The sequence below is a fragment of the Scophthalmus maximus genome, chromosome 21 (assembly GCF_022379125.1).
Source record: "Scophthalmus maximus strain ysfricsl-2021 chromosome 21, ASM2237912v1, whole genome shotgun sequence".
Classification (NCBI taxonomy): Eukaryota; Metazoa; Chordata; class Actinopteri; order Pleuronectiformes; family Scophthalmidae; genus Scophthalmus; species Scophthalmus maximus.
In genome coordinates, this window is record NC_061535.1 from 3,710,023 (window position 1) to 3,734,911 (window position 24,889).

General features: G+C 44.4%; 2 protein-coding genes and 2 long non-coding RNA genes across 5 annotated transcripts in view; 2 read left to right on the plus strand and 2 right to left on the minus strand.

The window, feature by feature from the left end:
• Window positions 1–857: 857 nt before the first annotated feature.
• Window positions 858–2,607, minus strand: LOC118291353 (musculin). The gene is made up of 2 exons (XM_035619587.2): window positions 1,655–2,607; window positions 858–1,481 (listed from the first exon to the last, which is right to left on the minus strand). The coding sequence occupies exons 1-2, from the start codon at window positions 2,078–2,080 to the stop codon at window positions 1,398–1,400; spliced, it is 510 nt and encodes a 169-aa protein (XP_035475480.1). The 5' UTR covers window positions 2,081–2,607; the 3' UTR covers window positions 858–1,397.
• Window positions 2,608–4,905: 2,298 nt separating this feature from the next.
• On the minus strand, window positions 4,906–24,737 carry trpa1b (transient receptor potential cation channel, subfamily A, member 1b). Of its 2 annotated transcripts, none has more exons than XM_047329963.1 (29): window positions 24,588–24,737; window positions 23,443–23,510; window positions 22,381–22,462; window positions 21,727–21,889; window positions 21,269–21,444; window positions 20,257–20,364; window positions 19,945–20,053; window positions 19,265–19,410; window positions 18,530–18,666; window positions 17,346–17,394; window positions 14,016–14,115; window positions 13,807–13,907; window positions 13,150–13,325; window positions 11,722–11,886; window positions 11,494–11,608; window positions 11,069–11,235; window positions 10,419–10,509; window positions 10,238–10,297; window positions 10,028–10,120; window positions 8,748–8,818; window positions 8,459–8,615; window positions 8,290–8,379; window positions 7,736–7,905; window positions 7,516–7,645; window positions 6,824–7,006; window positions 6,588–6,656; window positions 6,263–6,364; window positions 6,036–6,154; window positions 4,906–5,646 (listed from the first exon to the last, which is right to left on the minus strand). In XM_047329963.1, the coding sequence occupies exons 2-29, from the start codon at window positions 23,451–23,453 to the stop codon at window positions 5,433–5,435; spliced, it is 3,354 nt and encodes a 1,117-aa protein (XP_047185919.1). In that variant the 5' UTR covers window positions 23,454–23,510; window positions 24,588–24,737; the 3' UTR covers window positions 4,906–5,432. The 2 variants fall into 2 exon arrangements, with proteins under 2 accessions (XP_047185919.1, XP_035475477.2); XM_035619584.2 differs by having other exon boundaries at window positions 23,404–23,510.
• On the plus strand, window positions 6,144–10,940 carry LOC118291356. The gene is made up of 3 exons (XR_004786632.2): window positions 6,144–6,245; window positions 9,564–9,699; window positions 10,411–10,940. It is a non-coding gene; the product is annotated as an uncharacterized LOC118291356 (long non-coding RNA).
• Window positions 14,957–24,889, plus strand: part of LOC118291355 — a 29,060-nt gene continuing 19,127 nt past the window's right edge. The window contains exon 1 of the long non-coding RNA XR_004786631.1: window positions 14,957–15,211. This is a non-coding gene — a long non-coding RNA (uncharacterized LOC118291355). The remainder of the gene's footprint in view (window positions 15,212–24,889) is intronic.

Here is a 24,889-nt window from a genome sequence, read left to right on the forward strand (position 1 = left end):
CCAACACACACGACAGCTGCAACTCTACACGAACCTGATGAAAACGCTTCCTCTCCCCTCTTCGTCTCTTTTCTTCATCCAAAGCACTTTTCTCGGTCTGTCCCAACCGACTGCCCCGGTCCTGGATTTCCATCCATCTGTACGCACATCATTTTGGGGGTTTAACTGAATTAAAGGACTCCTAGGTCAAGAGGTCACATTCACAGCCATTCTCTCTATGTCAGTCGGATGTGTGCAAATGTTTGTGTGTGTGTGTGTGTGTGTGTGTGAGTGTGTGTGTGACAGGGGGGGTGGGGTGGTCTGTCTATGAGTGAACTGCAGCTTCACCCTGAACTTTGTTCCACTTTTTGATAAGTTTGATTTTTGTGATTACATTTTTTTTTTCAACCTATTAACATTCCTGTGTCTCAATTTCATGACTACAAAAGGTATCTGCACATTAAGATATCATGACGCTGTGTGTTGTGTATGTAGTTTTCCACTGAATGACCTTTATGGCAAAGATACAGTATCATCTGACTTTTTAACAGAGAGAAAAAAATTATCTAAGATTAGGCACTATGGGAATAAAAGTGGTAAAATACTGATCCAAGCCTTTCCATCATGCACACATAGAGTTGGGTAACATGCACAAATAACACAAGGCTGAGTTTGTTTCAATTGCATATATGAATGATGCAGCTACTAGACCAGCGATGTCCCTGGTGACAACCTCTGCCCCTGTGACTCACACAGCTTTGTTTACGCGTGATGTGAACACACAATGACATGCTGCTAAATCAATGGAATAACACAACACAAGTCCAATAACGACATGAAAGTTAAGACCAGGGGGGAAAATGGTCGACAACTCTTAGCAACATTTTCTTTTATCTGAAATGCAAACATATCCAAGAATAAACATACCACAAACAAAATAAATAGATCTCCATGATGCTTGATATATTCAAAACGCGCAAACGTAACAAAACGGAAAACACTTCACTGCACTTGAACGCCTGTCAAAAGAACACCTGAAAACATACAGATAAGGATATCAAATGTGTGTATCACACACAGGGAGCGGTTTGGCTCCCGGAACCATATTGAGAGTCAATAGGGTTTGGTGATCAGCTGTAATGTTTGATGATATGTTGAAGTTTGTAAAAACCCAAATGCAAAATTTAGAAATCAAATATAGATGAAGACAATCATTGTAAACATGCCATCGTATCAACCTCTGCAAACATGCACAAGAAAACCTAGTTTTAGAGTTAGGAGTCATTGTTTGGGAGACAGGGCGGGGGGGGGGGCACATGCACACAGGCCACAGAAACATTTTTCTTGTGTGTCTCTGCATCTTCTCTTCTGTCCGCTGTCCCCAGGAGCTCTTACAGTAGAAGAACAAGTGCTGGTGCCTATGCTGTAGCTCCACAAAGTCTCACAGAAGCAGTCGAGATGTCCTGGTCCTCCGATCGGACTGCCATCATGAATGGCCACGTCTGTTGAGGCAGAACACAACAGGTGCATCAGTACAGATCATTCGAAATGTCCGATTCGCAGGGATGTCACTCTATGTTCCACTTCAAATCATGTTAGAATCTGCATGCTGTTATTGGGAAAGAAACTTAGGAGGGGGGGGGGGGGGGGCAAGTACAAAGTTGCACCCTCGTACCAGACTGACTGGGTGCGCAAAGCTGCTCTCGAGCCGGTCGTCCTGCAGAAGCTGCCTCAGGTGAGATATGTAGCTGGAGGCGAGTCGCAGCGTGTCCAGCTTGGACAGCTTGGTGTCCGCCGGGACCCAGGGCAGGCTGGTTTTGAGTCTGGTGAACGCCTTGCTCAGCACCCGCATGCGCGCCCTCTCCCTGGCGTTGGCCGCGTTCCGCTGCGTCTGGCGCGCCTCCCTCTGGTGCGCCCTGGAGAGTCTGCGCCCCTGCTGCGCGTCGACGAGCCGCCCGTCTGCGCTCTCCTCCTCCGGCTCCTCGTCCGAGTACCGGCTCGGATCGTAGCAGGTGAGTGTCCCCTCCGGGGGCTCCTTGGCCAGGGGGGCCAAGCACGTCTCGTAGTCGTCGGCGTCGCTCGCTGCGGAGCCGGTGGACATGGCTGCTCCACCTGTGCCTCGCGGTGACTGGAAAGATGGATTCTCAGCTTGATGCGATATTTTTTTTTTTCTTCAGTGAATTACAAAATCTTTGAAGTCAGCCGTCTGTCCCATTTGGTAAAACCAACAACTGAAACTGTCACCACTTGACAGGACTTACAAAACCAACTGCACGAGGTCAAGTCTGAAAATCACAGCTTTGTCTAAAACTCGAACATGCCTCATTGCTTTGCTACCCCTCTAATTTAAGTGTCCTGGACTTGGCATCTGTACAGAGTTTTTTTTTTATGTGTGGGACATTTCCCCTCCCCTTTTTTTTCCTCCAAGCCACCATGACCTCAGTGAGACCACAACTCTGTGTCTCCCGTGTAAATTGTTACAGACTTAACTTGCTCGTCTGCAACTTGAATGTGGCACCAAGCCCTGAATTAATGCCTTATTATTGGTAAACCTAGTTTGGGGTGATTGACTCATTCATTATTAGGATTCATTGTTCCTTACAGGGATAATCCAGGGGGGGCACAACTTCCTTCAATACACACAACCCGTGGCAGCATTTTGTACATGCACGCACAGAGTAAACATTTCCCAGGTTTGCCGGTCCCACAGATGTGTTTTGTTAATAAAGATGTCTTGAGGACCTTATCAAAAGTGCATAATCCTTTGCTGGTTTCACAGAGGGATTGGGTTTCCGCAGATGGAGCGGCTTTTCACACGCAGCCCGAGCACACCAGCCCCAGCTGTTATCGGTTCCCATGACATCTGGAGCGTTGGCATGAGAAGGGTGTGGCAGGGGGGGGGGGGGGGACCATCCTCATTCCCATAGTACTGGACTAGTACTTTTCTGAGAGTATCAACCTGTGGAGATGAGAAGGGGGTATTCCACTGCGGATCGAGATCCAGAGCTAACAGAGGTGGGGGTGTTGAGAAGATGAGGCTGAGATTGCTCCAGGCCTCGGAGGAAAACTGACGGGGTTGCACAGCGTGTTTGCAGAGATATCAGACTGCCTGCAATGTTTCACAGGGGGAAACGTCGTGTTTGCTGTGCCAAACTCTACCCTTCAGACAGAATATCTGATGCCGGCTGTCAGAACACAGTTTGTACATTGCAATGCAAGTCATGCTTTGAGGGAAACGAGTTTGGGAGGTGCAGGGGAGCCCAGTTTCTCATAACGGATGGAAAGTTCTGTGTCAATATAGCCCTTACAGGAATCCATAGATATTTTCAGAAAATCCCAGATCCCTGTCAGCTATGACTCCATATAATATGTGTGAAAGATTCATTTTTTTATGACAATAGCAGGACTCTGCCAAGGATTACCTAACTGCAGCTGAAATGCATGCTAGATGTTTTGGTAGCTCGCCATGCCAGGGTAACTCTGCAATGTGCCGAATGCTGTAATCCAACAGTAATTTAAAGCTTGAATCTCACTTTACAAAGCTAATATGTCCATTCCTTGAATACTTCATCACCGGTTTATGATGACGTTTCCAGTTTTGAACTTTCTGTGTCCAAAAAATGCGTTTCTGCCCAGATTCCCCTCTGGCTCTCCTTGACCAAGAATGCCCCGTAATCCAAGGACACATTCCCGTGCCGCCCACAGCCCCACTCTTCCACGCCGCTTTCACAAAAGCCTAGCATCAGCCGGACCCTCTGAGGGATCCCTGCTCTCAGCCCCCAGATGTGTCATGAGGTTGAGATATTGAGTCCCACGTGTGCCGAGTTAAGACGGTCGGAGAGGTTCGGGCGGGCTGCCATCTCATCGGCTGTCGCTGCATCCGTCAGCAAGGTGAGCGGCCTGGCAGAGTCACTTGGACGTGAAAGCTAAGGAGTTCTGCTGTTGGATTTATTTTTTATTTTTACATAACATAAAAGTATTGACTGGGTGACATATTTCTACCTGCTGCTTCGTTTCACTGTCCAGAAGAGACAGGTTGACATAAAACACCCTGCTCATCAGTCATTCTGTAGATCTAGCTCCTCGAGTAAAACCCGAAAAATATTGTCCCAAACACCAGTGTAATTGATGCTCACACGGTTATTGTAGTTGCCCTGGGAATAATAGCATTCAGGGCCAACAGTCATAAATATCACTTAAGATTTGACTTGAAGGGAGAGCTCGCGTTTGTCTATCAGCAAAGAGTTTCAGGGGGTCGCGATCCCAACATGGGGCCCCGTGATAGAGAAACAGAGCGACAGGTGCAGGTTCATGATGTCAGAGGCCTTTTCTCTGTTCCTCCCATGACTTCTCATGATTCCCATTATCAACTGGTGAAGCAGCAACAATAAGCGGCTGTGTGACACCGTGTGAAGAAAGGCGGTGTACATATTAGTGGCAAATATTCATTGAAGTTAGTTCTTAATTATTATTGTGTCACATACACACCACTACAGGGTATCTAACGTTGAATAAGTGAATAAATGAGTCCATAAATAGAATAAGTAAAAGAAGTGTTCACTTAGTTTACATAAGATTTCAAATGATTTTACTCAGATGTCCACACGAAAATATGGTTTTCCAAGTTGCTACAAAGTGAAATTATTCACATCATCCCCCACAGAATCCTAGAACCGGCAAAGGAAAGTTCCTGCAAGGCACCGAAATGAGAGTGTAACCAGTGTAATATATTTCAAAAATCTTGATTTGAAAGTCAAGACATTGATTTTTATCTGACCAGCAGTGAAAAATTGTCACATTCACATGTAGAATTTATGTAAATCAAATAAAACATGTGGTTTCAAATAGCTTCCCTTTAAGCTCTTATTGAAACTATTGATTCTGCCAGCGTTGCAAGTGTGTGACAAACTGAAATCTGAGGAAAACTGACGATCGACTCATGCACAAAACATGCTTTAATGACAAGGTGGAGGCGACGGGTCATGTTCGGTAGAGGAAGGAGCACATATTTCACAGAAAGACACAAGAGACTGCATCTGTCTGTGTAGTAGAAGTATGGCAACACTGCATCCTAACAATGAAACAACATTCATTTAACAGTGGTACTTAACATACTGGACAAGAAATGTTACTTTATCATATTTACTGGAACACAACAACTACTACAGGCTTGAATATGCAACAATATTCAGTCTTCAACCTTAAATTCTTTAGAACCACTCAATAGCTACTCAATGAACTGCACTTGGTTGAAAGGAATTGGCTTGACTATATAATATTAGATATATGTAATATTTACCTATTAGAGAGACACAGGCTACCTCTTGATTCAACAAACAACATTGTGCACTAGTCACGTAAATAATGCCACGGTTACATACGTCTGAATAATGTAGCGATGTATCACTTTGTAGAGCTAAAATGTTGCAGTCGCGTTGTTCACCCCACCGTCTTCATTTGCTGCCGGACTCGATGGCCTTCATCAGCGGGACCCAGCGGGACGCGCCGCGCCCCCGGGACTTGGCCTGACTCAGAGACGGCCACGTTCTGCCCTTGGTGTCCTCGGGCCCGTCGTGCTCGTCGGCCTCTGAGGTGATCTCCATCTTCTGGATGACGAGCTTCAGCAGGGTGTGCTGTTTCTCCAGTATGCTCGACATCTCCTTCATCCTGGAGAGGAATATAAAAAAAAATGTCGGTTAGTTGCAGACCTTGATTTGTGTCGATTTATCATCAGTCTTTTTTTGTGAGGGGGGATCCATGAGGTTATCACAGGAGGGGGATACAGTGAGTCACATCTTTCTTTGAGCCTGTCACACTCTTTATTTCTCTGTATCCACTAGGGGCTGCTCATGCACTTTAAAAAACAACAACTATTAATGCTCTTTACCACAGTGACTTTCCGCCTATGCATGAGCACATGAAGCATGTTTAAGTCACCTTAAGGTAATCCATTGTATTGATGTCTATAATATCAAAGGAAACTCTTTCTTTAATGATGCTAGGTGTAAATAAACAGACTCTCATGTGATCTTCATGTTTACCACTGTCTGTTTTACCTGGACTTCTGCTTCCTGAGCTCATTCTCTATCAGGGGGCATTTCTGCGATTTGGCCTGCAGACGACTCCAAACTTCACTCGGTTCATCGTCGCCTGTGATCAATTGCCTTATGTAGTGCTGTAAAGAAAAAACAATGGGTGGTCAGGATTCATAACGACATACTCAAGTTACAAAGACGGATTAATACGTTGCACGGTATCTGCTTTGAGTAAGTGTTGAGCATACCTTGGAGCACTTGCGATTGGGGTAGATGGTGATGGAGGGTTTGTCGACTCGTTTCATGAACCAATACGGGAGTTTATCCTCCAGAGCGGTGTGGAGTTCAATCTGGTAGAGAAGGGGTGAGTAAATCCGTCACATTAGCCACTTCTGATGATAAAATTACCTCAATGCTGCAGGCTGCGTTTGTGTTAAAATCTGAATAGCCCTTGAGCAGGGCACAGAGGAAGCAGGATAAAAAAAAAACGAATGTCTCCTATGTTGTCGCAAAGGCAATATTCATTTAAAACAAAAAACTTTCAAGGCACATACAAGCTGGTTCCATACATACCTGCATGGCTATTCTTTTCAAGACAGCATTTCTTTGTACTTCAGCAATGTCTCCAACGGCTAAACCAATCTGTGACGCAACCAAAGACGAATAAGAACCATCCAACCAACAGTCAGGACAAGTAGATGCCTAGCAACCTTTGGCGATGCCGTCAAAGACCTGACACTTATTTCCCTAATAGTTCATAGAATCAATAGATAAACATATGTGTACGGGACTACGGGGACATTGCTTACCATCAGGTTCACCAGCAGTATTGGCATGAGCATCACGAATTGCACAAAAATGAAGTACGTCAGGGGACCGAACGCGAGTTTGTTGTTCATGTACGCATCCAGGAAGTTGTTCTGGTAGTTCAGCTCCCCGACCATCATCACGAAGGTCTGAATCACCGAGAGCGGCACGCTCTCAAACTCTCTCTGAGGGTGAGAAAGAAAACATCAACCACATAGATAATCAGTGAGGCCTGAGGCGATGTCGTCTGTTGAGTCATCATTCGGTCGGTCTCCGGAACTCTTTGTTACCGAGCTGCTTATTTAGACACCTGCCGGCCAGACGAGACAATGTGAGTGGTTAAGAATACGTTCGGCACAGGCGGCTTTAGATTGGCTAGTGTGATCATGTGGTGTCAGATTTCGTCGCGGTGGACCAGCTCCATCATCGTGTTAAACTACAACTTGTACGTTTCACATGAATATTCTTTTAACAGATTCAATTAGCACAACATAGTATGTTAATTACTGAGCTTTAATGGTGTCGATATCCCCTGTATCCACTCCTTGTGTTAAGCTTTGATGTACAATTGGAACATACACCATTGACAACAGAGTTATTGTTATCTGTGAGCTGTAAGAACCCCTGCGGCCTCGACAAAGGCTCGAGTTTTAGTCAAACTGAATTTAACGCTGTCATTGGTTCCTTCTCTCACCTGGTTGAGCATCAAAGCATGGAACCCCAGGGCAAATGCTAACAGCAGGAAAACGAACAGCATCACGATACGGACCAGCGTCTTCAGGATCTCTCCAAACATCACCACGTAGATGCCAACACCCTCAAACCTGAGGAAACAGGCAGGTGATACCAGTTATCAGCACGTGCACCTTGAGCAACGCGTCGCGATGAAGCGGGAGTCAGAGCGAAAATGCTACCTCTGGAGATAAAGGAGAAATCCAACCCATGAATTCAACACTGCTATCGCCCCTGCCTGCCAGTGTAAAGAACCATCCACGTTGAGCATGATGGGGATGATGAACAGGAGAGAGAAGATGGCTGAAAACCAGTCGCTGTGGTTGGACGAGTCCTTCAAGTAATTCCAGCCCTATAGGGAAAAAACAGCAAACGTACAAAATTAGTCATTCTAAAAAATCTCGCAGTTATTTGATCAAATTTCTCACTCAGTTGTTCCTTGACCTGTGTAGCCAGTTCACTATTTCAAACGCGACAACATTTTAACTGTGCATCGCTGAACATTAAACGTGACGCGGCAGTGTTTCTTACATCCGACGCAATCAACATGACCGAGTGCAGAGGTGACACTGAGCGCGCTCATCCGCCTGTCCCGCACATCTAAATCAGGGGGCGCTCATCCGTCACACCTGATCGTTAAGTGTGTCCACACACACACACACACCCGGCCCGCTCTGCGGATTTACGGGCACATAATTCGCGTGAGGCAATGACACATTTGCGAGTAAAACGCTACCTGTTGCGATATCTGCACCAGTTCCTTCACAACGCAATAGATGTTCATGACCAAGACCATCACCATGCAGAGGGACAGGAACAGACTTTGCTGTGAAATGACAAATATAGAGATGTTACTTCATTTAAACGTAACTCCCACACGTGCGTCACACCGATCGGCACTGTACCTCTTCGAAGGATATGGGCACCATGATGATGCTGTTCTCCCCCGTGTCAGTGGTGTTCATGGAGGGCCTCAGAGTCACTATGAGGTGAGTCAGCGGCAGCAGGCCCAGCAGGTACAAAAACATGTTGAGCACATGGGCCGTGCTCCCGTATGCAAACCTTTGGATTAAAACAAAGAACATTAAGGGACATTAGAAGACAGATGTGCAGAGTAAATGAAGATGAGTAGTCACAAACATATTTGAATATAAGCGATCACTCTCGGGGAGGGATTCACCGTTGAATACACACCACTTCATTGCCAGGTACTTCTTGCAGACAGGGTGGTTGAGCAGCTCCAGCCGGTTGTACTCCACCATCGCCTGAAAGAAAGAGGAACAGAAACATAGCCAACAGCAGACGGCACATCTTCTACAAGCAGAAAAGAGCGTAGCCCGAAAGATAAAGATTGACTGAATTTAAAAAGTATGTGCATATTAGGCGATCTGCACGGGATTCATCATCAGGCTTAAACATGCAATGAAGTGTTTCCAACATTTGTAGGAAGATATCAAATAGTGCATTGCCATATCTCTTCTCAAACTAGAATATAAATTCAAATGTACTAGTGAAATGGTTGCTTTTAAACTCCCTTGGTTTGGGACCAATTAAGTGGTGACATTATCTGTTTTTCCCCGTTTTCAGCCGCCACTTTCCAATTGTAATAAAGCGACCCAAAAAACAGAGCTGCATGTCACACATGCAATGGTCCATGCTCATAAGAGGTGTTCGCCAAGGCGACGAAACACAACGGGAGGGAGGGGTGGATGCACCGTGGACACAAACTGAGCAGCAGTGTGTCCCCGAACGTGTGAACGCGTAATGGCGAGCGGCAGCTCTCCCCTTCTACAGCTCATTCGCTCCTGGACAGAACAACCATTTGCCGACCAAACTACACCGCAAGTTTGGTCGGCAGCATATTATGAATTTTATTTCTTTACCTAGCAGTAACTGTTAGAGAAATGAGACGGTGGTGTCTGTACTTCGCCTGTGTCTCCTGCCCCTGTGATTGGCTGAACCTGTTCCTGATGTGTCTCACCTGTGTTCATTCTTCCCTGGTGTATTTAGTCTTTGTGCTCCTGATCAACCCTGTCGGTTCGTCTCGGATTATTCCTTCGGACTGTTCCCGTGTCTGTGTTTATGGCTCCTGTGTGCAACTTGTCCCTGTCCTCTTCCAGTCCACGTCGTGCCTAAGTGATTTTTTGTAAGTCTGTAAGTCTGTTTTTTTGGGTTCCTCCTTTCCCTTTTATTAAGCATTCTATCCGCTTCCTGCCTCTTTGCCACAACCCGACAGTGACAAAGGCACATCTCTTAGCTATCTAGTCATTTTCGTCACAGCATTGGTGAAGAAAATGTTCACCACTGTCCCCTGTAGATAAACAGGCTAGTCCAGATTGGATACATGAAGGTGGGTGGTTAAATCAAGACACAGACAGTGAAGCCTGCTGACAATAAAACATAACTACCTATCAATTACAGGGGAATAGATTATTTGCATTCTGAAAATCATAAATAAGAGAAAGGTTGCTTACGTTGAGTGCAGCAAGTGGCTTATACCTCATGGTCTTCTCAACTGACTTCTTTGCCGCAAGGGGAGCTTGGAGCCACCTGAAATTATATTCAATCTACACCACATTCAGTCAAAACTGTTAATTGTTTGCCCGGAAGATACGACACATTGCACATTGTGTGAAGACTGTGCGTGTGTTATGAAGTGTGGAGATGTTTTGCGGCAGATTTACATGGTAGTCGGGGCTGTTGTGGTCATCGTCAGATTCCCTAACGCAGCGGTCCAGCAGGTACTGTTGAAGAAAACACAAAGACGCAGTGAGAGACAGTGTATTCAGTTCATGCAACAACAAACCACAAACATTGCTGTGATTTGAAATGTGTTCTTTTTTTCCCCATTGCCCAGGCACGTACCTTGTAGGTCTCGGGCAGACACTCAATCATGTCTATTATGGGACATTGCTGGCTTGAGCCAGGTATGAACAGTCTCAACGCCTCGTCGCATCTGGGAGAAGAAATACTGAAATCAATCTTAAAACCTTTTTCAGTAACAGTAGACATTAAAAAATCATGTCCTTTGTGATGTCCCTCAAGACTTTTTCAAAGATAATGATGGCATCAATCCAAACTGTTTCCAGCCGGAATGAACGATGGTATTGGTCGCGTTATACCTCCGCACATGGTGAATTGAAACTGTTGACTCTCTGGCAGAAAGCATGTAATTCAAATTGGGTCATTTCGAATCTTTATCAGAGGGGGTGTGTTATATCTTATGGGTTGAGGAAGTTCTCCTGCTCCTTAAATCCAATAAACAATTAAAAACCCATCAGAATACTTGAAGAAATGCATGGTGGCGAAGCTGACAAAAGGCTTGTTTGACTTAAATGAAATGTGAATAAAAAATTGCTATTTCATGGAACAGCATTGCGGGATAAATACTGAACTCATTTTTTTTTAAAAAACAAACAAATGCAGCACCTTAAGAAAAAAGTTCTTTGAGACTGAACTTTTTTACTGCACTTCACTTTTGCTCTTGAAACTAAACATGCATATTAACAACACACCTGTCACTGTCGATCACAGCATTGGCCACTTCTTTCCTCGCGCTCTGCAGAGCTTCGTGGAGGAATGACGTGTCGTTGTTGTTCAAGAGGAGCTCCGCCCCCCGGGCCAGCATCACCCTGACGGCGGCCACGTGTCCCTCCTTTGCTGCAATGTGGAGCGCAGTGTTCTGGCACACGGATAAATAACAGGAGACGGGCTGGATTTATTATGGGACAGTGATGAGTGTATCGTTCACTGCTACTTATACAGTATTTATTAGTGTGCTGTCTTCAGAAAACGGCTGAATATATTTAGTTTTTTAATGTTTATAACTATTCATGAGGAATTTAGAAAGAGCCCACAGTGAACATTACAAATTGATTTCAGAAATGATAGTGGGTTTGAAAAATAAGTAGAACTTTTTGGAAAAATGAATAGGTCATACCCCGTCCTCGTCTGTTTTATCCAGTAACTTGGGGTTGGCGGACAGGAGGATGTCCATGGTTTGTGTGTATCCCTCAGACGCAGCGTGGTGCAGACAACTCCAGCCCTTGTAGTCACTGGAAACAACCGGCAGCAAACAGTCACACGTAAGAAAACCTGTACACAGATTTAAATTCTGCAAATAGAAGGCACTGCGGGTTTTGCAATGGCACATATGTTTTGGGTTTACCTGTGAAAGAGAGCACCTTTGCGCAGCAGCAACTGCACCACCTTGGCGTGGCCCCCTCTTGAAGCCAAGTGAAGTGGGGTCAGGCCTCGCTCGTCGCCTTCGTTTAGCAGACGAGAGTCCGTGATGGTCTCCAGTAGTCGATGACACGTGTTGAGGCGCCCATACCTCATCGAAAAGACAGACAACAAGAAGAACCTCCTTTCACTCGGAAATGGAAAAAAGGCTCGCAGCACAGCAAAGCCGCCAGAGGATGGGAGGGACATCACAGTACACTTTCTCTCTGTGATTCTGTAGAGACTCTCATGTTTTGCTGTTACAGGGGCTTGAACCCGTACGTAAAATATGGTTGAAATTTTTTTTAGGGAGTGTCAGTGACAAATGGCGCTGCACGGCTGGCGAGAAGACGTAAACAGAAGTGACATATTAGCCTGCACTACGATCTTTTGTCATCGCCCAACCTTTCCAGAAAGGTCGGCAGCGCTTTGTGCCGGTGCCATGGGACCGGCGGAGAAAAAGGCCGATGAGGGCGTCTGTGTGACTTCAAGTATGATATCATAGCGGGGCCTTCATTTGTCCTCTGGCCGTAATAAAATGGGTGCCCGTGATAGAAAAATCAATGACAATAATGTTGAATGTGCCCCTAATTTCCCACTATTAGTAACACCTCTCCTCGTGTGTGTGCCCTCGCTAATTGAATTCTATTCTTGTGACAATTCCTTCAGGTCACTGTATAATATGGTGTGTCACGGCAATTCATCTTCAAAAGGAGGAGGAGAGCTCTCGAGTGCAGAGATCTCTCACGGGATTAAAAACAACAGAGCGGCGAGGTAACGGTTTCGAATACAGTTGATCATTTCTCACCTGACCACTGTCATTCAATTACCCAGATAAGTGTTCGACAAGGAAGATTGTGAGTCATTGTCCTTTAAAGAGACACTTTTTCAAAAATGTATATTTTTTTGCCATTGTGATATCATTATTGATACTTGTTGCAAGTAGTAACTGGGAGAGTAAATGTTAGATATGTCCCTAAGCTGCATGAGAAACTGGATTTTTTTTTAAGACAATGGAAGATGTACAGCCATTCTTCCTAACAATAAAATTATTTTCACAGACAAATCATATGAATTTTGTAATGTAGAAAGTAATGGCTCCAGAGTGTTGACAGCAAGACACACTATTACAGTTTGTGCAAAATTAATGTTGTAGGTTTAAACCATCATTACATAAACAATGTAAAAAAAATGGTAAAATAGTGTATCTATGAATCCCACACTGGTCAGTGTCAACAGCCATGACAAAGCCAGTGTTTCCGCATCAAATTTGGCAAAGTTTGAGCAACTTTGAGCGAAAAATCAACTCAAATCCGTTTTTGTTTAGCTCAGTGGTATGGAAACTCACGCCCCCCCGGGGACCAATTGAACTCACTGAGCAGCAAAGTGCAAGGCGGACTTCTTGTCCTTGGACTTGCACGCGAGGCCGACCTGCCCCGAGAGGCCCAGCATGTTCTTCACCGAGTCATGGACACCCAGTCTGCAAGCGTAGTGCAGCGGGGTGCAGCCGTCGTGGTCCTCGCAGCTCAGCAGTGCCTTCACGCTGTTGTGCTGAAAGGCGGGCACATCACAAACACGTTGCACTGAGACGATATGATGAACACTGTACAGTAGCGTGTGTTAAACAATGGACAAATTCAAAAAGACTTGGGTAGGCTGCGGCAGTTATGCACCATAAATGTCATATATTTTATGACTTTTATGGCTACAGTTATAGTATACAAACATTCACAGCCACACATATAAACTGACATTTTATAAAAAGGCTAATAATGCATTACAATAACATTGGTACAGGGATAAAGAGATACTAAAGCCTTCATCTGCAGCTTATTTTGAAGGCTCAATTACGAGACTGTAACTTATTATTATTATCATTATTGTAAGTAAACTTTTTGATATTTTAAAGGACTATCATCTGTTTTAGTGAGAGCGTAATTACCCTCATCAGCGGGCCTTGAGCACATGCAGCTAAGGCTCAAGGTCAATTGAACGAGGACATTGGAAAAGGAATTTGATTTCGATCCGATACCTGCAGCACTTCTTCTGGAAGATTCTTCAGACCCTTGGGCTGTAGAATGGCCAGGTGAAGGAAGTTACACCCGCGTCTGTCTTTCACATTGACATTCGCCCCTAAAAGAAAAAAGATTTAAACATACGCAGTGTGCACACGCAGATTTCATTCGTACAAATTGCATGAGCAATGCATACTGTGTGGTGTGATATAATACTGTAGCTCACCTTTTGAGAGTAGCAGAGACACAGTCCTCCATGCCCCGCAGTTCGTGGCCAACAGCAAAGGGGAGTTTCCTTTACAGTCAATGCTGTTGAGGTCCGCACCCTGAGCGGACAAGTGTACCAAAGTCTTAACATTACCCCATTAAGTACCACATTAATGTTAATATCCATTGCTGTAAGTATTGGAAAGAAATGATGCCACTTTGGAGAAATCAACCAAATTGCATTAATTTCTACAATGCATAACGTCAGATGTGTATAGCTGGTAAAATAGATTTGGGAAATTATAATAGAAAGTGTTAGATACAAAATTATTATTTTAGTCCACAAGATAATCCACAGGAGTGATATTTGACATTAGGCCCTTTCACAGGTCCCTGCTGGAAAATGACATGCCCATAGTGAAAAGAGTATATCTCTGCAACTACAAGGTCTTTATGAATAATCTTGGCATCTATATAAAGGCAACACTTGTGAGATCTCAGCAGAGGTGAAACGTAAAGTATAGTATAGATGTAACTGGGTCAGAGTAAATGAAGATGGAACACAAAATAAATGAAAGCTTTCTTGCCCGCCTGAAAAAAAAGGAAAATCGGAGTGAATATCTCCTATGTGTAATAATGCAGATGAAGCCCATTCCTCTTGAAATCCATTACACGACATCTGAACATTATTTGTGCCAATTTTCATGCTGATAAAGTGAAGCAGGGCAAAGTTACAGGCTTTAGTAGGGAGGTTTCTCACTGCAGGTCTTTTTAATTTCACTCACGTCTCTGTAAGTGTGTATTACCGATACGTGTAACTGTTTTAAAGAACAGAGTGATTATCTGTCTCTCTATAGAAGATCTTTGTAGTGCAGCCGAATGTCTCAGAGCTTGTCAAATTCAAAGGCCTGTAGCTCAGCAAACCATTGGTCAATCTGAACGATTGACGCCTGTCGAACCGTCACAGCCAGTAGCATCGATGGACAGTTCCCAAATCCCCGTCAACAACACCATTCGCTAACCACGAGGAAGTGAACTGAACTATCGCGAACTTGATTCGTTTAAGCCGTTTCACATAAAAAATCCTTCCGCTGGAGACCAACACCGACGGAACAGGCGGGAGTAATAGCTCAAAGTGACGAGTGGTCTTTGTGCTGGCTAACGGAAGCGGATTCATGGATCAGAGCACCGACTTTTCGTGGCAAAACGTCGATGGTAAGTCACCATTTATGTGTGTCGCTGTTTGATACGAACATTTGTTCAGCTTCCGCTTCGATTACTGTTGGTGTGAGAGTTAGAGGTGGCATATCTCTGGAATCTGCGGAGGCTTGGTGTTGGAGTGATAGCTAGCCTTGGTTGTTAGCATGTTGTTACCAAGCAGCTATCAAAGTCTGCCATCTGAACACACTTATCACGTACAGTTATTCCATATGCTGACTTAGTTGTTTGGTGTTTTCAATTGTGTTTCGTGTGGGAGAAAAAGGTTGATATTGGCGCGTTGCTGAGCTTGTTTTTAACATGTAGCATATTGTGATTCAAGATATATTTTTATATGACACTTTTTGATACCAAATTTTTTTTGCTCTTCTTTGGCTTCTTATTCGAGGTCAGTTGGGCGGAGAGTTACTATGAACACACTGGGGCTGCAGCTAACGATCATCTTCATTGTTGATTAATCTCTCCATTATTTTCTTGATTAATCGATTAATTGTTTGCTCATAAAAATGTCGATGGTGCTTCCCAAATGCCAAAGGTGATGTTTTGTTCTGTCCACACGCCAGAGATATTTAGGAGCAAATAAAACCAGAAAATATTCACATTGAAGACGCTGAAATCAGAGAAAAACTACATGAACCGATCAATCGATTATCAAAACAGTTGCCGATTAATTTAGCAATCGAGTGCCAATCGATTGATCGATTAACTGTTGCAGCTCTAGAACACACCGTCGGAATCAGTGGACTCAGAGCGTTTTTAATGCAGCTTGGAATATCCCCACTGTCATACCTGGACACACTGGACACGTACAGATATGATTTGCTGATGTCGTTGCTCGGCCTTTTAATTGCGTTGCATTCAGGTGTAAATGGTTGACGTCGACGTTTTGCCGAGCGTCTCCCCGTTCTGTGCGCATGTCCCGCATGGCTTTGTTGCTTCATGTTGGGATAAAAAGATGTGTGATTTGTTTCAACCGGGTCGGAACCGGGGCCCAATTAGGAACTCAGTAACCGAGCACAGATAATATGAAGTATTCCCCCACTGTGTGTGGGAGACAATTGTAGATGATATCAAAGTTTGGACTAATATTAGCATTCTTTGTCCAATGTGAGGATGTTTACCCACCAGCAATATTGTAAAGCGAGATGGCGAACACGTGCCAAACTGGATTCAAACAGCAGCAGTCTGATCTTATCCATGTCACATTTATGTTCTCATGACTGTCAGATGACAGCCTGGTGAGATCGGGGCTGTTGTTTCGTCTGGGACGGGGACGGTTTAGCCGCAGCGTGGCTGTTATGACCCTTTTACATGACTTTCTTTATAATTAATGTCACGTAGAGACAAATGAAAGGTCAGCCTTATTTATTGTAGCAACATGTTTGGCATTAGTTTAATAGGCTCGCTAGCTACAGCCAAAGAAATCTGCCCGCAGAATTTGTCAGTTCTGCCAAAAAGAATTGACGGCTGCAGAAACCGAGGATCTAAAGTATTCTAATAATTTTGAAAGAAAGATCTGCCGCCTGTATCTTTGCAAATTTCACATGTGTCTGTGTGTCATGCATGAGCAGGGGGTTGTGCCCAAGAATATTCTTTATCCTATGTCCTGTATTGTGAAAATGAGTCTGAGGTCAAACTCCTAAAGGGCTGATACTGAATGATTCCAATGCTTTCGACAAACACCCTCAGCGTGTACAAGTTTGTTGTGTGTTTGCCAGTAGAATGAGTTGATAGGAGAACAACTTGGACCCCATTTTTGTTTCTTTTTTTCCCCCTTAGCAACACAGTTCTTTTTAAATGGTCTGTCGAGTGCAACAGCTGGTGACAGATGGTCGGCTCGTGCTGTTGACCTCTGAGCGAAGAGGTGTTTCAAATCGCAAATGGTTCTCCGGGCATGACGAACATAATAAAGTCTCTGAAGGACCAGATCACTAAATGAAATAAAGAAAGGAGCAGCGTAGCCAGTCAAAAGCAAAGAACCAAAATTTGTTGACGTGCCGTTTAACTTGAACAACTGCAGGATTTTACGAGGCAGAAATGCAGTTTTCGTCTCTTTGATTCAATTTTTTGACGTTAGGAATTTCCTGTGCATAACAGATGGTGCGTGCGTGCGTGTGTGTGCCTTATTTACCAAAGAAATGAGGTACTCTGCCAGCTCCGTGTGGTCAAATATTGTAGCCCTGGAAAGGTAAACACAGCAGATGAGAACAAGCCACACGCCACGTGACAATTTTTTCAAAGGTCTCATTGTCAGATGGCAGATAAGGACGATCCGATTGTGCCTCGTCAAAGCATGACATAACGCCCAGATTTCCCTTTGTGGTCACATCTCTTGGCTCCGGCATAGTAATGATTCACTTCAGTGACGCACTTTAATAACTAGATCCTGGTATTCGGGGAGAGAGAGACAGAGACTTAAGTAGAGGAAAGATGACTTTTCCACAAACTGCGGATAATGACTCGTCTGCGGGGGAAAAGTTTTTTGGTTTTTTTAGCAAACATGAGTTAGACTTACTAGACACCTCTAGTCAATTTGATTTTTACAGCATATTACAACAATGATATTAGTAGAATGAAAATGTACAGATGGAGGACCTTTTGTTTCCAGATGGAAAATCTCTGCTCGTCCTCACAGGTCTAACTCTGCTGCTGTGTGTGCCAACACAAATAGCTTTTAGATGAAGTAATTGTGGGAAGCACATCATTATTATGTATGCAGATCGTTATCGTTGTCCTCAGATAAATTGAATTATTCCTCTTGCCACGCTCCAGGTGGATTGATCTTTGTACAACATGCAGCGGTGTACGGTGTGAAGGGGATAACCATGAAGTTCAGTACTATCCAATGTTGTTTTATAGCATTTTGTACTTGATGTAGTGAAGATGAGAGATTTGTGGAGACGCTTGGGTTTCTTGACGTAAATTATTTTGAAAAGATCAATACCACTGTCGTATCTGTATAACCAGCATATGCTCCAGCCAGCAGTTGGACTGCTTAAAGCATCTATAGCCTGACTCTGCAAAGGTAACAAAGAGCACACCACTTCTAATATTCACCAATTAACAATTTCATAAAATCAGAATAGTATTGTTTTTACAATAATGACTCCAGGCACTAAGTCCAGGTCCAACACATAAAAACCTGTGGTGCATTTCTAACCCTCAACATGAAAGCAAATAAGAATATTTCCTACCATGTCAAACGATTGATTAAAGATCAAAATTCACGTGTAAGGACTGTACTGGCTAAGGAACATTTTAATTGGACTGCCATATGCACGGTGCAATGTAATGGAGGGGACGGGTTAGGCCCACCTGTGTAGAGGGGTCTGACAAGCCCCATCCGTCAGATTGATGATGTCTTCCACTTGGTCGAAAGAGGAGAGCATTAGCTTGACTACCTCAGTCGCACCCTGGGTGCAGGCCAAATGCAGCGGCGTGGACCTGTCGTTCTGGAAGAAACACACGGACCCATTACGAGTAATAAATCACAAATATAAATATTCTAGAAAAACAGGACTGCGTCCGATCCGTTTCGGCGACACGGCGAGTCGGAGCGGAGCACGAACACGCACACAAGGGGAAATTAGAATGCACGTGGGCTCTCGCACGTCCACTTCCCGACGGTGTATCAGCATTAGTAAAGTATCTCCCGGAGTGTAACACAAGCCTTTAATGAGATAACCAGGACTGGCAGAAGGAGGCCAGTGATCACTCCACTCGGCTCCACCGTGTAAATGGAGGTAATTTGTATCAATTTAGCCAACCGAGGCTATTACCGTACTCACTATTGGCCACTGGCCCGGGGCTAGACCGCAGCGATCGCTCCCAGATGTGTGCGATATAAGACCAAACATGTTCGAGGCTGAAAGCCTTTTGCCAGGGAATCATTTTGTAATCTGTAGCTCACAGTTGTTAATACATTTGTGACCGTAGGAAAAAACATTAATAACATACTAACATTGATTTGTGTCCTTCTTGATGCCAATTTGAAGTTCAGCGAAAAATGCACGCAAACCTAAATTCGACACAGTGCTGCAGGTGCCGTACCTGTTGCTGGTCAACTTTGGCTCCGGTGACGATGCAGAGGCGGATGGCTTCGATGTTTCCGCCACGAACGGCCAGATGGAGGGGACTGCTCTTGGTCTTGTCCAAATAGTTGATGTGGGCTACAGCCGAGTGGCCTAACTCCTCTCCTGTGGAGAATAAAGAAACAGTTCATTTTTAAAATTTTGAATAATATCCTGAATTCTTGTACCGCTAATAATAAAGGTTTCTCAGTTGATGGTTGCTGGTATAAGCCTTTTACTGCTAACACTAATATTTAAGTTCTTATGAAGAGTGAACAGAGTGAGCAGTTGTGTCCTGTCATGGTGGACTGTCGGCGTGAGTTCACACACAGTGCAAGAAGCCATTCATTTTCCCGCTGAGCAATCGCAGAAGCATCATAAATATTTTGTGCCCCGGCTGAACTTTTCTCTCCAAAAAACACCAGATTTACCCAGCGGACTTCCAACCCTGGATAAACACACTGTCAAAATCTGTGGCATCTGGCCTGTAGACAAAGTAGCACGACATTGCCCCCCCCCTCTACAAAATGTCTCTGCGGGCTGAGGGGGAAACTCTCTTGTTATCTATCAGCCTAATGTGCAGTTTGGCCTTGAGCGAACTTTTTCATTATTGTCAGCACTTTCAGTTTTTTTGATGATAGATCATTCCTTTTGTCGTACCGGTTTTCAGGATCACCTCCATGGCTCTCTTTGCACCCGCGAAGGCAGCCGCGTGGATGGGGAAATAGCCCAGCTTGTTCTGTTTGCAGAGTCGCGCTCCGTGCTTTAACTTTTGACACAACGGGGGGGGGGGGGGAGACCAACAGAGACAACTCTTTGTCAGACAAAAGCTGCAGTGGGGGGGCGGCCTGTCAGTTTGAAGCAAAGCGACATTATCTGTTCAGTGCAGAGGGGCAGCTTTCCTTTACAGACTGGCGCAGGTCCTGAACACGACATGAGCAGAAACACACGTCTGGAAACTTTTGTACATACCAGCAAGCTGAGGGCGTCACAATTATTGATGGAGCAGGCCAGTATCGCCGGGCTGTTCCCAAGGTCTCCCTCCAGATTACATTCTGTTGCACTGTAGGACAGCAGCAGCTGCAGGGGGCAGAGACAAACACAATTCGAGGTCCAGCCTGTCCTCAGAACCCCTACGCGTATGCATATGCATGTGTGCGTCCTTCATCCTCCGCCATGCTGCGTCCCAACGCCGCGTCAGTTTGTGGACGGCAGCCAAATGCTACGGGGGGGGGGGGGGGGGGGGGGGGGGGGGGGGGGTTGACGTGACAAGGTCTCTCCAAGTAGATGGCTGAGTCGGGTTTTGTACCTAAACAGTTGTCAGTTGACTTTAAAAATGCAGCGGCCACGTGAAGTGGGAGTAGGAAGTGCACGTGTATTTCTATTTGTATTTGTATTTCTGCGTTGTTGAGCTTCAAACATTGCTTTTTCTCCACGTTACTTGATGTGAGGAAAACGGCGGGCCTACCTATGCTACGAGGGCAGTGCAGCACCTGGACAATTTGCAGCACGCACAAACCAGAGAGTAACAAAAAAGCAAAAACAAGACAGAAGTCAACTGCGACAGCACTTTCGACACCGTCACCCAGACGCTATGGGAGTGGGGGACGGTGCCGACTGTGAAGTTGTTTGGTTGATGCTCTGAAGGAAGCATCAAGCAATCTGTTCCTTTTTTTTTTTAAGTAATGCCCTATGATGTTTTCTTAAGACATTCCTAAACCTTTACAAAAAATGCAATACACTGCCCTCAAGAGCTAAAAAATTATATATTCATTGTGAACACAAATTACTTCTTTTTTTTTAACTTTGTATCTTTACTTTTTTCAACGTATTGATCAGTGCATGTGGTGTGCAATTTGCGCTTGCATAAACCTCACACGCTTGCCGTGACCTTGTTGTCGTCCGGATAAAATGCAAGAGCACGAGAGGAAACACACTTTACATATCAATTTGTATTTCAGCGGGACAATTTGGCCTATTTCACCTCCACCAGGTTGTTGTGTCCGCGGTTGACGGCCAGGTGCAGGGGGGACAACAGAGCCATGTTGAGGATGTTGGGGTTGGCCCCCAGGTCCATGAGAGCGCTGCAGCTCTCTGCCTTGTTACTCTCGACTGCCCAGTGCAGGGGAACGCTGCCCTGCTCATCGCAGCTGTTCAGCTCTGAGAGCGAACGCGGGAACACAAACACACACACACACACACACACACACACACACACACACACACACACACACACACACGTGCAAATACATGAAAATGCGTGTTTACCTTATATATCTCATATATATATAAGATATATACATATATCTTATACGTGCCAGATACAAATCAAACATAGGGTTCCGTACAGCAACTTAAAGACAGAATTATGGCGATCCGCTGTGCGCATATGTTAACCTGTGCTGGGGTGCATCCTATGATCGATGACTGAGGCTCGCTTACCCTGTGTGTCTGTGACGGCGGTGATGAATTGGATGACGGTGACGTGGCCCCCTGCGGCGGCATGATGAAGGGGACTGGCTCCGCATTCATCTTTCTCACTCAGGACCTTTGGGCTCTTCCTCACCAGGTTCTCCAGGAGAGCGAGGTCGCCCTGCTCGGCTAACTGCGTTGTAATGTTGAACACGACGGGGGAGAGAAGAGGAGATGTCTATCCAATTTTTTCCACGTCTGATTTGCACCACAGATTATATTATAGTGAGAGTAAGACACGCGAACACACATTTACAACCGACATTGTGTGGTTTCTGATGTAATAGATGAACTATGGGATATAACAGATATTTGTCCATTTTTCAGGCCAGTGGCCATTCTAATCTTAATTAATTTTTTGAATCAAATGCACTGTGCTCATGTAACGTCATTGTACAATTCTCGAGTCGTCTCTTTTCAGTTTTTCACAATGCCTTTCTTTTACAAAGAATTGGGATTAGTGATACAGTGTTACATTAACACTTCTTACATTGACAAATTGCTTCTTAAAATGCCTTTTGTAAGGCATTGGGTTAGTCCAATCTGTCCATTTACCATATGAAATACATTTATGTCAGTATTAATATATTTGTTTTTGTTCATGCAGTTTGATGTCGCCTTTACCTTAAACACATTCAGGCTTGCCAGGGCTAGATCGTCGTCTTCTATCACATATGTGTAACAGCTGTTCTGTCGTGTCACCTCCCTGTTGAAGTTCATCATTTAACAGGCTCTCAGTAGAGACAAGCCCCTCATGAAGACTGATGGCAATGACACGTGTGGTCTAGACGCAACCACGTACACACACACACACACACACCCGCACACGCACATGCACATATCTGTGTGTATGCTAACACAGACGAACAAATTCACCGTGGTTTTCAAACAAGTCACATACAGTAACCGAGCACATGCATGGTAGGACAACATGTTATGTGACAGGGAGGGCAGATGACGCCCTAAGCCATAGACTCCGCTCGAGGGGTCTGTCCCATGAGGGGATACTGGGAGGGGGGGGGTGACTTTGACATTACCCAGAACGGCATTCAGATCTGCCGAGCTTTTGGAGGTCGAAGCTTCTGTTTGAAGAAAGCAATTATGTTCTTCGCAGCTGGGGGCAGCTTGTGTGGATCTGTCCCAGGTGTCCTCGCATGATCCTGCTTGAGCAAGACTACCAAAGACCTTGTAATTGTGTTGTACGACGAGGCACCTCGGTCTGATCGAAAGGCCACACGACATATGGTGTTTCTGGCAAATTACTGTACAATGGTGAACTTTCATTGGAAATCCTCTCGACCTTTCCTGTAGTGTGTACGGTGATTTATTGAAATGGTTTCTCAGGTCAAAACAGCGGTGAAGTTTAACCCTTTTTGTGGATGGGAGTCAATTTTGAGGAAATGATAATCTGTTTCTGTTACTCACTTGATTTAGAGAACATTTCTGTACAACTGTGTTCAAACATTTGAGCAACAACCTCATGGGTCAGTTCTCCTCAGACAGGGCTTCCAATGGCTCCTGTAAGGTGAGCAGGCGAAGGATTTGATTCACTTCTTCTCAGGCAGCTCTGTTGATTAGCAATTCATTGTTCGGACCAGCGCAGCGCCCCGAGGAAAATGAATCATAAAGTAAAAGTGTAGTTCTTACTTGAACATGTGGTCTTCAGGCGACTTCATAAGGATTTACCTTGTGTGCATCGGTTCTGTGGTAGGTCCACATAAACACTTATGTAGGCCGTTTCTCCTGAAGAAGACCTAGAAATGCAAAACAATATAGTTTGGCCATGTTTGTTTAAGATATTGCATAACAATTCGACCTAGAAAATAAAATTTTCAATTATGACCCATCCTTAATTAAAAACTCGGTGTACTTGGATCAGCCTTTAAGTCGTGACCACACTGTAAAACAAACGATGACTCACAATGAGTGCATCTACTGCACCTATCATCCAAACCTCATATTTCACATCCTCTTGTATTCCTGATAGAACGTCCTATATATTATAGTCGGAAGTCAACTGTGCAGCCTCATTTCATCTAATTCTGTTGTCTTTGATAATTACCCATTGTGCGTGACCCTGTGTCATTGGCTCTTTGTGACAGAGCCCGCCACTGATCTGTTTGCAGAAGCCAAGTGTGCAGGAAGTGCGCTAATGGGCACGCTGGTAAATAGATTTTCCAAAACAGATGAAAGACAAATTGATTGGATTGCATGTACTAGTGACATCCTTGCATGCAAGAGACGTGCTTTTCTCATTTAGTCGTATTTCATACACATTTCTCATCAAACAGCATACAGTTACATTCATTACACGTATGGGAAAAATGTTCGCTAGTATAATTCAATTAAAAAACTCAATTGCATTAGAATAACTAATGATCAGCCATATCCTAATGACTGATTCCTACTTAAGAAAAAGATTTTAAAGTAGTTAAAATCTAATTTAAAGTAGCACGGCTGTATATTACTGCAGATCATGATCATACTTATCATCATGGAAAACCAAAGTTCTTATAAAAACGTATTAATCGAAACAAATGATGAACTTAAATGAATAAAGATCATATTTCATGAGGAAGCTTGTTGCTGTGCTCAGTGTGCACACACTTGTTGGATGTAGCTCACACTCTGCCTCAAACACTGTTGGCTACACTGTTGTGAGAATTACAAGTGAAACACCTGCTTAAACTTCCAACTAAAAAGTATTATAGTCCTCAATGAAAACATTTGTCAGAATCCAAAATACCTCTAACACGTAGCCTCATAGTTTTTGACAGATGTGCAGCACAAAGTTCAAACATCGAAGACGGATTGGATGAAGGTGTACTTACTGTATTTGAGTGATGCTGCCGTTGAGCTGAGCAAACTGGATGTTCTCTCGTCAGCACTGCAACGGGACTTTAAATACTATGGCGAGAGAGCTACTTCCCAGTCTGTCTCCTGGCGCAGACAAGACGCTGCCCCCTGTGACCGAATGACTCTAATGATGTTTCCCGCAGAGGGGAAGGCGAGCCCGCATGTTGAAATGTGATAGCAACACATCTAGCAGCAAACACCACTCACTGCTGTCTCCCTCACAACAAGTTAATGTGCCTGGATAGACACCGTATTGAAGTGGAATGTGATCTTTCCT

Coding starts and splice junctions, on each gene's coding strand:
- LOC118291353 (XM_035619587.2), bottom strand. CDS start 2,080: ATGTCCACCGGCTCCGCAGCGAGCGACGCCGACGACTACGAGACGTGC. Junction 1,482..1,654: donor TTGCGCACCCAGTCAGTCTG/GTACGAGGGTGC, acceptor CTGCCTCAACAG/ACGTGGCCATTCATGATGGC.
- trpa1b (XM_035619584.2), bottom strand. CDS start 23,432: ATGAAGTCGCCTGAAGACCACATGTTCAA. Junction 13,908..14,015: donor GTCTCTGCTACTCTCAAAAG/GTGAGCTACAGT, acceptor TTTTTCTTTTAG/GGGCGAATGTCAATGTGAAA. Junction 11,609..11,721: donor AAAGGTGCTCTCTTTCACAG/GTAAACCCAAAA, acceptor GGTTGTTTCCAG/TGACTACAAGGGCTGGAGTT.